Source organism: Episyrphus balteatus, chromosome 2, assembly GCF_945859705.1.
Source record: "Episyrphus balteatus chromosome 2, idEpiBalt1.1, whole genome shotgun sequence".
In the NCBI taxonomy this organism is placed as follows: Eukaryota; Metazoa; Arthropoda; class Insecta; order Diptera; family Syrphidae; genus Episyrphus; species Episyrphus balteatus.
In genome coordinates this window covers 47,647,221-47,662,163 of record NC_079135.1, presented here as the reverse complement: position 1 = coordinate 47,662,163, position 14,943 = coordinate 47,647,221, and the positions used below count along the sequence as shown (strand labels likewise).

Below are 14,943 nucleotides of genomic sequence, written 5' to 3'. Positions count from 1 at the left end.
GCATGCAAATTATAATATTTAAATTCTTTAAAAAAAATAATACACCTTAACATAAATCAATACTTAATTCTAATAAAAAATAAATTAAATAACCTACACTATTACAAGGATTTTATTTTTGTTTTTAAATCAAAATATAGTCCTTGAAATATACCACAAATCAATATGAGATAAAATATATACAACATCACAATATTTTACACTAAGTATCTAAATATCAGTCAAAAGGAGTAGGTATCTTATGTTGAAATAAAATCTTCATAACTACACAATACTATTCTTTGGACTAGAATGTCCTTTTGTATTGCTATTGATCTTATCTCTGATCCAATTCAGATATTTTGTCACTCTTGTGAATCCTCCAGCAACATTTGTTTCACAGCCATCAGCCGGTCCAAAACTAGTCACTCCGACTATAATTTGGGATCCTTTCAAGACAAGTGGGCCACCCGAGTCTCCTGTGCACACTGTCTCCTGATCCAAACCTTTGGCACAGATGACTTTCTCAGTAATAATGTCCTTATTGTATTGCGATACACACTCTTTATTTGATATGACTGCAAGTTCTGTGTATTGCATTGCACCGGAATTTGTTCCTTCTCCCAGAGATCCCCATCCACTTGCTATCACCTTCATCCCTTCGAGTGTTTCTTCTTGAAAATTATTGGGTAGAATAGCTGGCTTAATTTTTGTCGAAAATTGGACATGTTCTGGAAGTTTAACCAATGCAATATCATGTGCAGCATAATTGGGATTGAATTCTTCATGAACAATATACTGATCAGTTCTCATGATCACCCTTCCAGTCTCTGAATTTGAATCGAAGAATTTGGCGCCTAAATGGACATCAAAATGGGTAACACCGGAAGCACAATGAGCTGCTGTCAATACCCATTCATTGTCTAGCAATGTTCCGCCACAAAGAACCCGCCTTTTCCAAAACTGCCTTCCAATCAGCATCACTTGATATGGAAACTTTTCAATTTTGCCATATTTTGCAACTCCTATCGCATATCCTTGCACTGAAGGAACTGTCACAACCGTTAAAACGCTCAAAAGCAACGAAATAATTTTCATTTTTTGTTTAGCTTCTTTTTGATTTGATCTTTAAACAATGTTTACACGTTGAACTCTTAAACTGATCTAAACACAGCACCGGCATTCACAGAAATTATATCCAAAAACCTTTAAAGAATATCCGAAAACCTGATCGGAATGACTATGCGAGATATTTTATTGTCGTCATGGTTATACTGTTGTCCCAGTCAATGACTCAAGTTAGACCAGATTTATAAGATGAGTGAGACCGGCATCTGGACCGAATTCAAATTGAAATTCAAGGAATTAATCGATGCAATTTTTTGACGTCATGAATGAGAAAAGTCGATTTTTGATTGTTTTGAAAATTAAGTTTAATTAGCATAAAAAATATGTTTTGTCCAAGTTTGTTGGCCATGTAGGTATTCTAGGAATGTCGTCTGATTCCACACGGTCGGTGAATTTAATTTTAATAAAATTAAGATTTGTTTTGATTTCAGAGATTCACATAATGTTTTTGTTTATGAGTTGTGAAATTCATTTCATGGTGTGAAGCGATACGGCGCTATAGACAATATATCCGCATTGTTTTTAATGCGAATTTTATTGACACACTAAATGATATGATAAACAGATAAATTTGTATTTTTGATTGATTTCGTATTCGTGTTTGTATCGAGATTTGAAGAGTGGATTAGAAATTCTTTTCTTTTTTTTTTTTTTTTTGTTAGCAAAACACGTTTTCTTTTGTTACTATTTTATACAATAAACACGTTTTGAGGTATCCTTTTGTTTTGAAGAAAGCATTTTATTAATAAAATTCTTTATTTTATTATGGCTAATTAATTAAATGAGATTTTTTTTTATAAATATGGGAAATTTTATTTGGAAGTTGGAAATTTTGATGATTCATTTGCTGATTAAGTAAAAAAAAAAAAAGATTTTAAAAGGTTAACTACATGTCAGAGAAACACAAACAAAAAATTACAAATTTACAAATGGACCTCCATAGTATCTATCATCAAAATGAGGGGATTTTTTAAATAGGGTTCTACTACTGGATGGTGTGAATACTCTTCTTTTCAAGCTCCTTGGAAGTCTTACTTAAACTTTTATTTCCGCACTATTTACTTTCTCTTGCGATACTTTGTTTCCGAGAGGGTCACTGTGGCGTATGTGGAACTTTTTTTTGTTAAAATTTTTTAACTAAGTTATTGGCTATGCGAAAGTTTGTATTTATGTACAGTGCTGCTAAAAACATTCCGCATTTTTTTGTAATTTTAATCAATTGAAATTTTATAACACATAACTGGAACAAAATATTGTTTTAATATTTTTTCTAGATCATTAATATATCAGTCAAGGAATCTGTCTGTGCAAAACTAACCGGATTTTTTAAGGATTTCAATTTTTGGTGTTGTGGCAACGGTTTTAAGCGTCACTTCTGTAAAATTTTTGTTTGCAGTGACAAACAAAGTTGTTAGCTTTGTGAATTGTATAAATTACTTAATGGAATAACGGAAAAAATTCGTAACTGAGTCGTAGAACACTTTCAAGCCGAAATAAAACATAATTTAATCCCTTTGGGATGTTGTAAATTGCATAGTCACGTGAGTATTATATCGTCAAAAAGTAAAAAAGAGAAAAATCAGTTGAAGTAGATCACTTGGGTGGATGCCATAACAAAATATCCTTAAAAAGTGATATGCGAATAAAGAGTTTTTTGATAAAAGATCCTTTTGCGGCTTCTTAAACGATTTGTGAGGAGCTTAAAATGCCTTCAATATTAAGTACAGTAAAGAAGGCTTTCAGAGACTTGGTCTTAATCTTTTTCCACACGGAAAAAGACCATTCTTTAATACTAAGCACTGTCTAAAAAGGTAGGCAATTAAAGGATCTTTAAATTTTAAAATAAAAATACTTCATCATGGTTTTATTTACAAAAAATCATCTCAATTGCTCGATAACAAAACGGAAAAATATGTTTTTCAATGATAAAAGCAATTTTAACTTGGTCTATTCCGATTGTAAATTGGCAGCCAGGCTCTCAAACATGGACATGTTTGAAACCAAAAAATATGTTCCTTACCGTGAACACAGCAGAGGATCAGTGATGGTTTGGGGATTCTTTCAGCTACAGGCCCTACCCCGTTACACCAAATCAACGGATTTATGGATCATTTTCAGAATGGAGAGATGTTGGAGTCGATAATGGCTCCATAAAAGGAGAAAGAAATGCTTTTACATTGGCTCTTCCTGCAAGTTATGATGCCAAAAATTCCTAAAAGCTCGTAAAACAGCATTTCGGGGTAGACAATACTCCTGGCTTGGAAAAGCCGGAACAATTTATCCGACCGAACCCGATTGAAAATTTGTGGGCAATCTTTAAGTGACAGGAAGAGAAGAAAAAGCACACCTCAGCAACTAACGTTCTTGTAGCTTTGAAAAATTACTATGAGCATATTCCTAGTTCTATTTTATTTAATTTGGCCGAGTCCAAGCCTCGTTGATGCCAAGCAGTTTTCGAAAACAAAGGTTTCTGAGCAAAATATTAACTTTGAACATTAACATTAATAAATCCGGTTAGTTTTTCACAGCCGAAATTCTGGCTTTACATCATTTTTCAATTTTTAAATTTTTTGTATGTGTTAAAGATCATTATTTTCCGTTGAAATTGCTTAACTGATATATGAACGATCTAGAAAAATTATTAAAACAATATTTTGTTCCAGTTTTGTGTTATAAAATTTTATTTGATGAAAATGACAAAAAAAAAAAATCCGAAATGTTTTTAGCAGCACTGTATATATTTTTAGGATGCAGTAGTTTCTGTTTAGAATTTGCAAAAACTTAGCTAAGGATATCTGTAATTGATCTAGATTTTTTTAATTTCAGTATTTTGCGGTTATGGTTGAACGGATTATAATACATGTACATTAGACTGGGCCAAAAAAATAAAATATTTTTTTTTTTGAAAGTTACTTCGAAAATCTTGTTCAGGATGAAGAAAAAAAAATTTGGTGAAAATTTGAGCCGTTAAAAAAAATTTTAAGAGGTCTATCATCGGTGTTTTTTATTTTTATACATGATATGATGTTTTACAACAGAACTGCTAGACGATCAAAGTAAAAAAAATTTCTGTTCATTTTTTCTTATATAGAATTAAATTTCCTACAAAAAAGATCTTAATGAAAATTTTCGTCAGACGAGCCGTATTCGAGTAATTAAGCTTTTTAAATCGAAGTGTTTTTTCAATTTGCCTGTTTCACTTTGGAATTTTGTGATGAGCAAATAAGTGAATAGAAAAATAAAACCTCGACAGATTCTTATAGGAAATTTAATTCTCTACAAAAAAAATCTAAATCTAGAAAAAAATTAAAAAATCAATTTTCAATTTCAAAATTTTCTAATTCACTGAAAATTCAATATTTTCAAATTAGCAAGATGTTTTCTTGTAGGGAATTAAACGTTCTATAAAAAGTTCCTTGGCAGCAAATTAATTGCTTTAACCGTTAAGAAGATATTCGTATCAAAACCAATGCCCACTGATTTCAATAATTTTCTTATGACAAGTATGCATTTGCGATTTGAATACGATTATCTTCTAAACGGTTAAAGCAATTAATTTGCTGCCAAGGAACTTTTTATAGAACGTTTAATTCCCTACAAGAAAACATCTTGCTAATTTGAAAATATTGAATTTTCAGTGAATTAGAAAATTTTGAAATTGAAAATTGATTTTTTAATTTTTTTCTCGATTTAAATCGTCAATAACTTCTTCAAAACTCAATTTAGGGAAAATTACTAAGAGACCTTTTTTGTAGAGAATTAAATTTCCTATAAGAATCTGTCGAGGTTTTATTTTTCTATTCACTTATTTGCTCATCACAAAATTCCAAAGTGAAACAGGCAAATTGAAAAAACACTTCGATTTAAAAAGCTTAATTACTCGAATACGGCTCGTCTGACGAAAATTTTCATTTAAATCTTTTTTGTAGGAAATTTAATTCTATATAAGAAAAAATGAACAGAAATTTTTTTTACTTTGATCGTCTAGCAGTTCTGTTGTAAAACATCATATCATGTATAAAAATAAAAAACACCGATGATAGACCTCTTAAAATTTTTTTTAACGGCTCAAATTTTCACCAAATTTTTTTTTCATCATCCTGAACAAGATTTTCGAAGTAACTTTCAAAAAAAAAAATATTTTATTTTTTTGGCCCAGTCTAATGTACATAATGTTCTTATTATAGAAGCTTTTCCTTATCTTTACAATAATTTCTTAAAAAAATATTGTACCCGGAATTGGAGTGGTTTTAATGACAAAGACCTCGTACGGGAAAAACAAGTTTAAAGTTTGAATTAGAAAAATTAAACTTTTTAGTCTTTAGGAAAGAAGGAGAGTAGACAAATTTAATGCATGATTTTTTATGATTGTTGTCGACGCAGAATATCTTCCTCTATACAATCAGGAGTTTCACCCGAATAATCGTTCACTCGTAATAGTTTTGTTCCCCCGAATTTTGGTCCTAGGCTGTTGCCGTCCACACGAAGAGAAGGCAACCTCACCCTCGACACAAAAATTATTTAATTTATGTTAACAATAAACAATTTCGTCGAAAAACTTACATTTTAACGTTATTTTCATCTTCTTAGCCTCCAAAAATTTAGTGAAATTTTTAGCTGTCAAATACTCAAATGATGTGTGAAACTCCTGATAAGGCTGAATATGTCCTCAAAGTCCCTTTATTGTTTTTTGTTAACCGATTTTAAGTAAGGGATCTGATTTTTTATCACGATGGAAAAATGTATGTTGATGCAACCTGGTATGTGTAGGGTATTTAGTTTTTTTTTTGTCGGAAAAAAAGATTTCTGTGATTAAGAATGACTATCTGGTAACGCTTTGTTGACGTTGCATTTTTATCCTAGATAAAAAACCCAAAGTTATTTCACGTTATTTTTGGATTCTACTACTAATCTGTCTGGAAGCCTCAGGAACAGATTCATATTTACGACTTGTAATCCCTTTTGAAATTTAAGATTATTGTATTGACTTATGGAAAGGGAAAAAATTCATTAGTCGGATTCGTCGTCAGAGCATTACAGTTCCTAAGAAAATTTCACTATTTATGACATTTTTTCCACTATTTATTTTTTTCACATATTTTCGATTTTGCAAGAGAAGTTTTACCAGTTCCATTAAAACATTGTAAATATCATTAAAAAAAACTACTTTTCGTTTAAATAAAACATTTTGTATAGATTCAAGAGCATTTAAAAGCGATTATTTTAATATTCTGAATAAACGTTAATAATGTTCGTACTTTTGTAATTTGTTTGTTTTTCTTTTGAAATTTGTGTGAATAGTGAATACATAATAAAATATTTTTTTTTTATATACTTTCAAAATTTGATACACATAATAAGATTGATATTTTTTAAAACATGATATTATATATCTTATTTAATACATTTTTCTTTTTCAATAAAATTTTATGCTTACATTTTGATTTTAACTTGTTCTTTTAAAGTTCCTTTTGTAAATCAATAACAAAATAAAAAAAAAAGAAATACATATTATTCTTTATCTTTAGCCCAAAATAAAAATGTTTGAAAATAAAAAAGAAAAAGTTTTAATAAAAAATATCTTATCTTAATGCTGATTCTAATCGAAATAATCACTTGTGTCCTCCTCAGAACTACCATTTTCCTCAACATCAGCATTTTGCGATTGGGTTTCGGTGATGTGGAAACTGGATAGGTAATCTCTCATTGCATCAACAACAGATGTCAATGATCTTGTGAGTTCACGATAAGAGGCGTTTACTTCTGCTGCACCTTCTAAATAAAGTAATTAAAGCTTAATATCGAATAGTTTCACATTTTATGAAGTTTCTGCTTACCTGCAGCGGCATTTTCCAAGTTCATGTTTAATTCCTCTAAATGCCTGTCAACTTGTGCAACTTCATCGTCAACAGCTGCATCGGGTGCGGGTAATGCGGCGGCGGCAACTGGTAATCCTATTCCACCGCCAACTATGCCTCCTACACCAGCGGCGACAGCAGCTCCACCAGCTCCCGCAGCATTTTGTGCGGCTCGTACATTGAAGGTGGGCAAAATCGATTGGAAAAACATGGAAATTGAACGATTGTTATCTGTTGTGGGACTGCTACTGGATGATTTCCTAAAAGATAAAAAGTCTGTAATAAGAAATCACTAACTGAAGATATTTTTCAAACAAAAAACCTTTCATAAAAGTTGATAGACTCCAAGGGCGGCAATGGGTCATACAGATTTATTTCTTTTTCGCCTGCTACAAATTGTGCCAGTGGAACCTTCTTTCCATAATCAGAAAGAATAACGTGTCGAAGAATTACTCTGGGTGGTGAAACGTATCTGGAAAAATTACAAATAACTAAAAGCCATTCCGTTTTCATCTTACTTCGACTTACCTTTGTGATCGCTTAGAATTGTAATCATTGACAACTTCGTCATCTTTTTCAACTCTATCCAACACCGTATTAACGTTTCGTTCAAGCCAAAGCAATACATTCGTATCCCTCCAAACCACTTTGGCTCTGCAAACATACAGGCACACCAATTGATGCAAGGCTGGTGATTGACTATTCAAAAAGAGAAACAGATAAAATTATATTCATTAATCGGTATTGACACAAATTACCTTCCGGATATGCCAGAATTAAAAAATGTAGCTGCAATCACACGAGAATCTGTTTGCACTGAGAGTTCATCCAAAAGTGGCCTAAGTACACCGGGAAACATGAGCAATGCATACTGTAGAGCCTTGTCTGCTTTCTCACAGTCTGAAAACAAACAAGATAAGTTATCGACTTTATGATAATCGACTGCCCACCTCCAAGTAAGTAAAACAAAGCCAAGGCATATGAATATGCCATATTGGGTAACTGTGATAGATTTCTCTTTGCGTCCCAATCTTCATAGAACTTTACCAACCATGCATATTGCTTGCTTCGCAGTGCGTAATAGTCGATAATGAGAACCATTGCAAGTGGATCGACATCTGGATTCAAGCTCAATATCAGTTTGGAAAGTTCAAATGCGGTACGACAGCATGATCTTGCCTCAACATATTGCGCCTGTTTGAAGAGGACTATGAAAAATCCTCGATTTTCTTGTCTTTTGTAATCCAATCGAGAATTGCCTGACACAAGACTGAAACTGGGATGAAGTGAAGTTTCCAACACGAGAACAGCACGCTGAATAAGATCCGATGCCATTGCAGTGTCGTCGGTGATTTTACACATTTCACTCAATTGAATTAAAGTGTCCACGTGGTAGGGACAACGTGTGAATAAGTTCACAAGTTGATCTGAATCTGTTGTGTCAAGAGCTGCCAAAAACATATTCTGCACACCCTGATAGAATTGACTGTGCTCAAAGGCAAACCATTGAGTTTTGTCACCCGATGCCTCGGTGTTTTCTGGTGGGGCACATGGTTTCATTGTGATTATGTTCTTGGTGAGTGGAGGCCAACTTTCTTTGGCGGTAACCAAATAGGTTGATTTCAGAGTCAACTTTTGACGTCCTCGCTTATTTCTAAAAAGAAATTGATCATGAGGATCTTAAAATAATTTTTTTATTGAGTTATGCTTACTCAAGCTTTACAACACGTTTGCCGAATGTGCGTCGCATTTCATTAAGCGGATGCAAGTTCTTCAATTCAACGGAGAGTAGGGTTTTGTCCAAGTCCACCCGAGTTGCCGTTGCAGTGTTGCCAGTTTCACATACTTTCCCAATCAATGAATCAATATCGCTTAGATATTTGTCCGTCAACTGGAACACAAAAAAGAGAAGTTTTAAATTTATGTGGGAGACATCGAAGTACATTGATTTTGATTTTTTTTTCTAAATTATTATGCAGGAGAATGAAATATTTATAGTACCTTACCAAACTATACTTTAGTTTTAAGCGGAAGTAGGAATTATAAATTGAGGTCAGATAAGGAAAGGGTAAAAAATCTCCTACATCCTTGTAGAAAATGAAATATTCAGCAGAATTTTAATTTACTTGGTTTACACTTACAATGATATCAAGATCAGAATTTAATGAGTTTCAAACGTGGGGGCACTCAATAATCAACGATAAAGGCTTTTAAATCTTGACAGGGTTGATCTGTTTAATCTTACCGAAAGTGCTGCACTCAGTTTTAATTTACCACCCTTAACCTTTTTTCTTTATCATTATTTTGTATTCTTATTTTATATCCTAATTTTTTTATTGAGACTTTCGGCTTAAGCCAAGATTACTAATCTTTACAATGCAGTAGATATATATATACATATATACAATGCATTTTCTAGAGGTGTGTAGCAATCGATTTTTCGGAGTACAAAATCAAAAAAAATTTCGATTTTGTTTGTCCCACTCTAATATACATACTCTTAAAAGCTTAATTAAACTCGAATTTCTGAGCTACTTTTCAAATACTAACGATCTTGACAGTAACGGTAGGTACATACATATTTACTGTTTGCATATTGAATAGCTGCATCGGCACTTTTGTACCTGTGCACCTTATTCATTTATTTTTCAAAGGAAGCACTGTTTACCAGGCCAGGATTGTTGAAGTGGCCTGTGAGGAACCCCGTTATGATCAAAATTTAAAAAATTCTTAAGTTTCGCACAAAGAACATTGTGGTCGACTTTATCGAACGCTTTCGAAAAATCAAGCAAACAAAGTAAGGACAAATGACCTTTGTCATAATCTTGCCGAATTTCCTCGAGAACGTTTACCATCGCAGTTGAGCAACTGTGTTTTGATCGAAACCCTGATTGTTTGGAAAAAAGAAGATCATTCGTTTCAACATAGTTTTTACTTGCTCTATAGGGCAAGTATTGGTTTCGTGTCGAAAAAAAATTTGAGGTTTTAATCAAAACCAACATTACGATTAAGGAAAATTCCAAAAAAGTGGGTCCCGCAATTCCGCCCGTGCGTCTGTGCGTCTGTGCGGTTGTGCGTCCATCTGTACACATTTCCATAGCCTAAACGGGTGGATGGATTTTCTTCAAATTTGGTACAGATGATTTTTATGGAATTCTGAAAGTTGGTTTTTTTTTTGTTTTTTTATATCTCGTTTAGAAAGTGTACCTCCCATACAAATTTTTCAATTCGAACCAAATAACTCGAAAACGGCTCTAACGATTTTGATTAAACTTTGCAAACTTAATATTCAAAGCAATTGCAATAAAACTGCATTTTTATTTTTTTCAAAAAGTCAAATAAAAAAACTTTTTTTTTCATTTAACAAAATTTTGCCCTAAATGTCGGCTCTTCCCCAACATCAACAAAATTTCTTTAATTTTATATAGAGGCAGCTCTTAAAATCTACAAGTAAACTAACATAAAAGTGTTTTAAACTGCAAGAGCAAGTACGTGCGACCCCAGTCGTGCATTTTATTTTATTTGCCTAGCTAATATACCTTTACTTTAGTCACTATGCAGATGTGGATTTGTTTTTTTTTGGGACGGGTATAACCTTTGCTAACTTCCATTTGTTGGGAAACACTGATGCCGTGACACAAAAATTTATTATGTGTGTTAATTTTAACAAATCGCAAAGATATTTCATCTTCACCAACAGAGTTTGATTTAATAGTTGCAAGGCTTTTCATAACCTCAAAACAAGATAGCACCTCAAAAGTGAATTTTGGTCTAGTGTCTATTTGAGTTATCATATTTGTATCTATGCTAGGTGTTTGAGCTGTATCAGATAGAAAGTATTCATTTAATTCGTTCGGATCCAATTCGGAATCATCTTTGGTTTTGTTTCCAATTCCAATTTCACGAAGTGTTTAGTTTCGAGGTAAAGTAGTTTTTCTTTGCATTATGAAGCACTTTTGTAGCATTATTTCGTGCTACTTTATAAGCCGACCAACTTCTTCCACTAGGACAGTGTTTCCATTTGCTGTAGCAATAGTTTCGATTTTTGATCGCTCTTAAAACATCGGATGTATACCAAGGGCTGTCTTTATTACTTATAAAAACTCTTTTTATAGGAACATTTTGATCATAAAGAACAGAGATTAATTTTTGAAAGTGATCGAGTTTTTCATTAGCACGCGAAAGTGATCTACTAGTGAAGCTGACATGTCTGATGTCCCGGAGAATCGTTTAAAAGTAAATCACTATTGAAATTGAAAAATATGGTTCGGGATCCATAAAAAATACCATGGCTTCTGAGTTTGCTAAGGAGTCTGCTACTTCCTTTCCCTGAAGACAATACAGTAAAGCCTAGTACATACTTGGTGAAGCAAGTCGTGAAGTGAATCCATAAATTTTTTTTTTTTTGGTCACCCGTGAACGTTCCTGTGAAATTTCGTGGTGAAAAAAAAAGTTGGAGAGTTTTGCTTCACGACGTCAAGTAGTTCACGTGCAAAATATCCTCTACTCTACTTACCTATATATTTTTCGAACAAATTAATTTGAAAATTGAAAACAAAAAAAAATTGTATGAATTCACTTCACGACTTGCTTCACAAGTATGTACTAGTCTTAAGGGCACTATCGCCTCTGGTGTTCTATTGTTTCACTTTTTCTCAATCCACTTTACTATGGTAAAGAAAACGCACTTAGATATTTATTCATAAGAGGCGCATAGTGCAGTTTCTTTAGCATCTAATGATTTTTATAAAATCTTTGTTTTTTCGAATAGAGAGGTTTTAGTTGACTTTCTCACCCTATAGGCATTCTGGCTTTTATTCATAGACATTTTCATAAGTACGTTTGATATTATGAAGTTGTCAATTAATTTTTTCAATGTCTTTACTAAAAATGATGTTGATCTTATTGGCCTTAATGAATATGTGTGTGGATCAGAATCAAAACCCATTATATCCACTTTTCAAAAAAAATGACTTAGGTATGAGGTTTTGTTTTTATTCAAATGCATACGTGGGCCAAATTTGAATCCCAAATTGTATTTTATGGCTAAGATATCAGACCACAAAATATGTAGAAAATAACAAAATCCAACATTTTTTGATTTTCTAATTTTGTTTTTCTCGATTTACTCGAAATCTCTGAAAGTGGATAAAATGGGTTTTGATTCTAATCCACACATGTATGAGTTGTATCTTTCTTTCTTATTTTGGGAAGTCTTTTCCCAAGACTTGGTATGTACCCAAAAGCTATAGGTACTACTTCTAATGATGTTAATTTATTTATTCTTATTTATTCTTATTTATCTCTTTGTAGCAGTGTAGGAATGATGACTCCACTTGTGGTGATTTAAAGTGTCACAGAAGGTCCTAAAGCTTTTCCTGTTGACGATTTTTATTTCCTTGGTGTAATTAGCCAGCTCTATGGATTCTTTTGGCCTCATTGAAGAGTTTTCTTTCATTGAATGTTAGTTTCGACTGATAAATGTTCCACCAAGGTGCGTCTTTTTATTCATTTCATGCAAATGAGGTGGAAATTATCTCATTGCAAATTGAAAATTTGTATGGGAAATTACGGGTTGTTCCGCTTTAGTTAGAAATAAATCTATTTCTCATTCATTCTTAAGCGCTCTTACAAAACTCTTGAAAGTGTGCGTGGGCACACACCAATAAATCTAGGCATTCTACAATTTTAAAACAAATTGAATAGAAACTAAAAAAAAATGCAGGTGCATTTGACCTAGTTCTTTTGGCCATTCATCAACACGTTTCTATGGATAAATGTGTAGAGGCAACCTATTTATATACAGTTGACTATTATTTACCCACAACTGGGTCACTGAACTACTTAGTTTCCTACCCAGACGGAAACTGTGCACATCTCTCGATATACATAGATGTACAATTGTACCCACATACTATTTAAAAAGGAATCATTTATTTCCTTCCTGAAAAAAAACAACAAGAACAAAGAAAAAAGCTTAACAAGCAGGAAACTTACATCGTTATCCTCACTACTAATGTGATTGCCATGATGTTTAGCGCTTTTCTTCTTCCTCTTCTTCTTTTTCTTCTTGGAAATTGGTCCCGAGGGGAGATTAGCTGCTGTTGATGCATGCTCCGTCTCGTTGTCATCCTCCTTGACTTCACTCTCTGAGGGGCTTTGTTGATTCAGCTGATTTTGTGATAAAATAAAAAACAAAACAAAAAAAACAACAACAAACTTAATAATCATCATTGTAATCATAAAAAAAACATAAGAATTGAAATGTTGGCATTTTTTGCGGAATAAATTAGAAATTTTTTGATGGGCATTTGTTTCTTTTTTAATTCTTGTTTATTTTTGTGAGGAATTGGAGGAGCATCTGGAGCATGCGAATTAAACGACAATTTGCCCCAAACTAGGTTGAGTCGTATTTAAAAGTTTGTGTACACTTTTTTTTCCTTCCATATGCGGAGGTTTTTTTGCAAATGAAAACGATGATAAAATTCGAGACCAGATTGTTTCTTACAATTTCTTTGTTTTTTTATTTGAAAATACTATAAATTGTTTAACTTACCAAATCAAAAGGATTTCTATTTAATTGTCTGCGCTTGTCGTATGTTGCCAAATCAATTTCATCCGTATCATCGGAGCCTTGATCTTCAATCCCGTCATCGGGTTGTAGTTCCAGTTCATTGTCGCCTTGTAACTTCTTGAGTACTCTTGATGACATAGCTAAGTTATTAACTGATAAATTATGATTGTTTATTAATAGAGTCACTTTTTATGGAATTTTAAAATATTTATTTTTAATAAAGCTGAAAGCAAAATCGATAATAAATTTGGAAAAGAAAAATTTTATGAAAATTCTTTGCACCTTTCTTTTGCTGCTGTCAAAATGGACACCTCTCTCAATTATTTTTACAAGAGTGCTAGATGGGATGAGAAATGTAGTAGTTTGATGGATGGATGACAGCTTGAAGTTAGGGTTGAAACACAAGATATTTATTTTATGTATTATTTTTTTTCGAAAATCTATGGTCGTTTATTAAGCAAAATAACAAATTATAGATGAAAGAGTAAAAAAAATATTATAGGGATGATGATTTGCAACCTGGACAGACGCCCCCATTTATATCCATAAGTCTAGTGCCACGATGCATCAACAACAGCATCTAAAACAGCAACATCAACTACAACAACTGCCCAGCAAACGCAGAACTACAGAAAAAACCGGTGAAATATGTACGTAAAAGAAGTACTTCTTTTCCACTGAAAAAAGATAGGAGCCCGGGAAAAAACTCAGTTATATACTTTCTGTATATAAGAATACGTGAAGCAGCTATCTCTTTCTTGCATGCAAGATGAAATAAATTTCCCCTCCATTAATAGTACAGACAAATGTACTTCAAAAGTGCATCAGCGAAGCACTTCTGGAAGTGGTTCTGATGTACATTTTGCAGTACTTTTTTACCTACAGAAAAAGCACTGAAACTTGTACTTTTAATAGCCTTTTCACACCAAGCCAAAAACGCGGTTTTTGCGAAAAACCCCAAAAACCTATATCAAAAACACAAGTTTTTCCATACATTTTTCATAAACCACAAGTTTTCGTAAAACACAAGTTTTTGATTAAACTCGTCAAAAACCTGAAAATGAAAACATTCAACTCCAAACGAAATAACCAAACAAACCTTTTGAGAAATTCAGCAACAATTCAGCACACAAAAAAAAAAGAACTGACAGCAGACAAAAAAAAAGAACTGACAGGCAAAGATAACTAGTAGTTTTACAAATGCGGTTTGTTAATTTTTTTTGATAATATAAATCAAATTCGTTTTTTTATTTCTTTTATTAATTACAGAAAATGGCATAGCACAAAAAAAAAACAAAAAAATAAAATGATGTGGGGGACCAAAGATGAGGAGTTCCTGTTGGAACTTTGTCTAAAGAATTTGAGAGGCGGCCAATTTATTATTCTCTCTATATTAAAATGAAA

At 32.6% G+C, this 14,943-nt stretch overlaps 2 protein-coding genes across 3 annotated transcripts; both read right to left on the bottom strand.

Moving 5' to 3' along the window:
- On the bottom strand, positions 1-1,703 carry LOC129910546 (collagenase). The gene has a single exon (XM_055987972.1). The coding sequence runs from the start codon at positions 1,075-1,077 to the stop codon at positions 265-267; it is 813 nt and encodes a 270-aa protein (XP_055843947.1). The 5' UTR covers positions 1,078-1,703; the 3' UTR covers positions 1-264.
- Positions 1,704-6,361: 4,658 nt separating this feature from the next.
- Positions 6,362-13,924, bottom strand: LOC129910397 (transcription factor 25). 2 transcript variants are annotated; one of them, XM_055987773.1, is made up of 10 exons: positions 13,822-13,924; positions 13,522-13,691; positions 12,963-13,136; positions 8,678-8,856; positions 7,916-8,619; positions 7,724-7,865; positions 7,494-7,664; positions 7,288-7,437; positions 6,945-7,225; positions 6,362-6,882 (listed from the first exon to the last, which is right to left on the bottom strand). In XM_055987773.1, the coding sequence occupies exons 2-10, from the start codon at positions 13,675-13,677 to the stop codon at positions 6,707-6,709; spliced, it is 2,133 nt and encodes a 710-aa protein (XP_055843748.1). In that variant the 5' UTR covers positions 13,678-13,691; positions 13,822-13,924; the 3' UTR covers positions 6,362-6,706. The 2 variants fall into 2 exon arrangements, with proteins under 2 accessions (XP_055843748.1, XP_055843749.1); XM_055987774.1 differs by having other exon boundaries at positions 6,363-6,882; positions 13,522-13,762; positions 13,822-13,844.
- Positions 13,925-14,943: the final 1,019 nt, after the last annotated feature.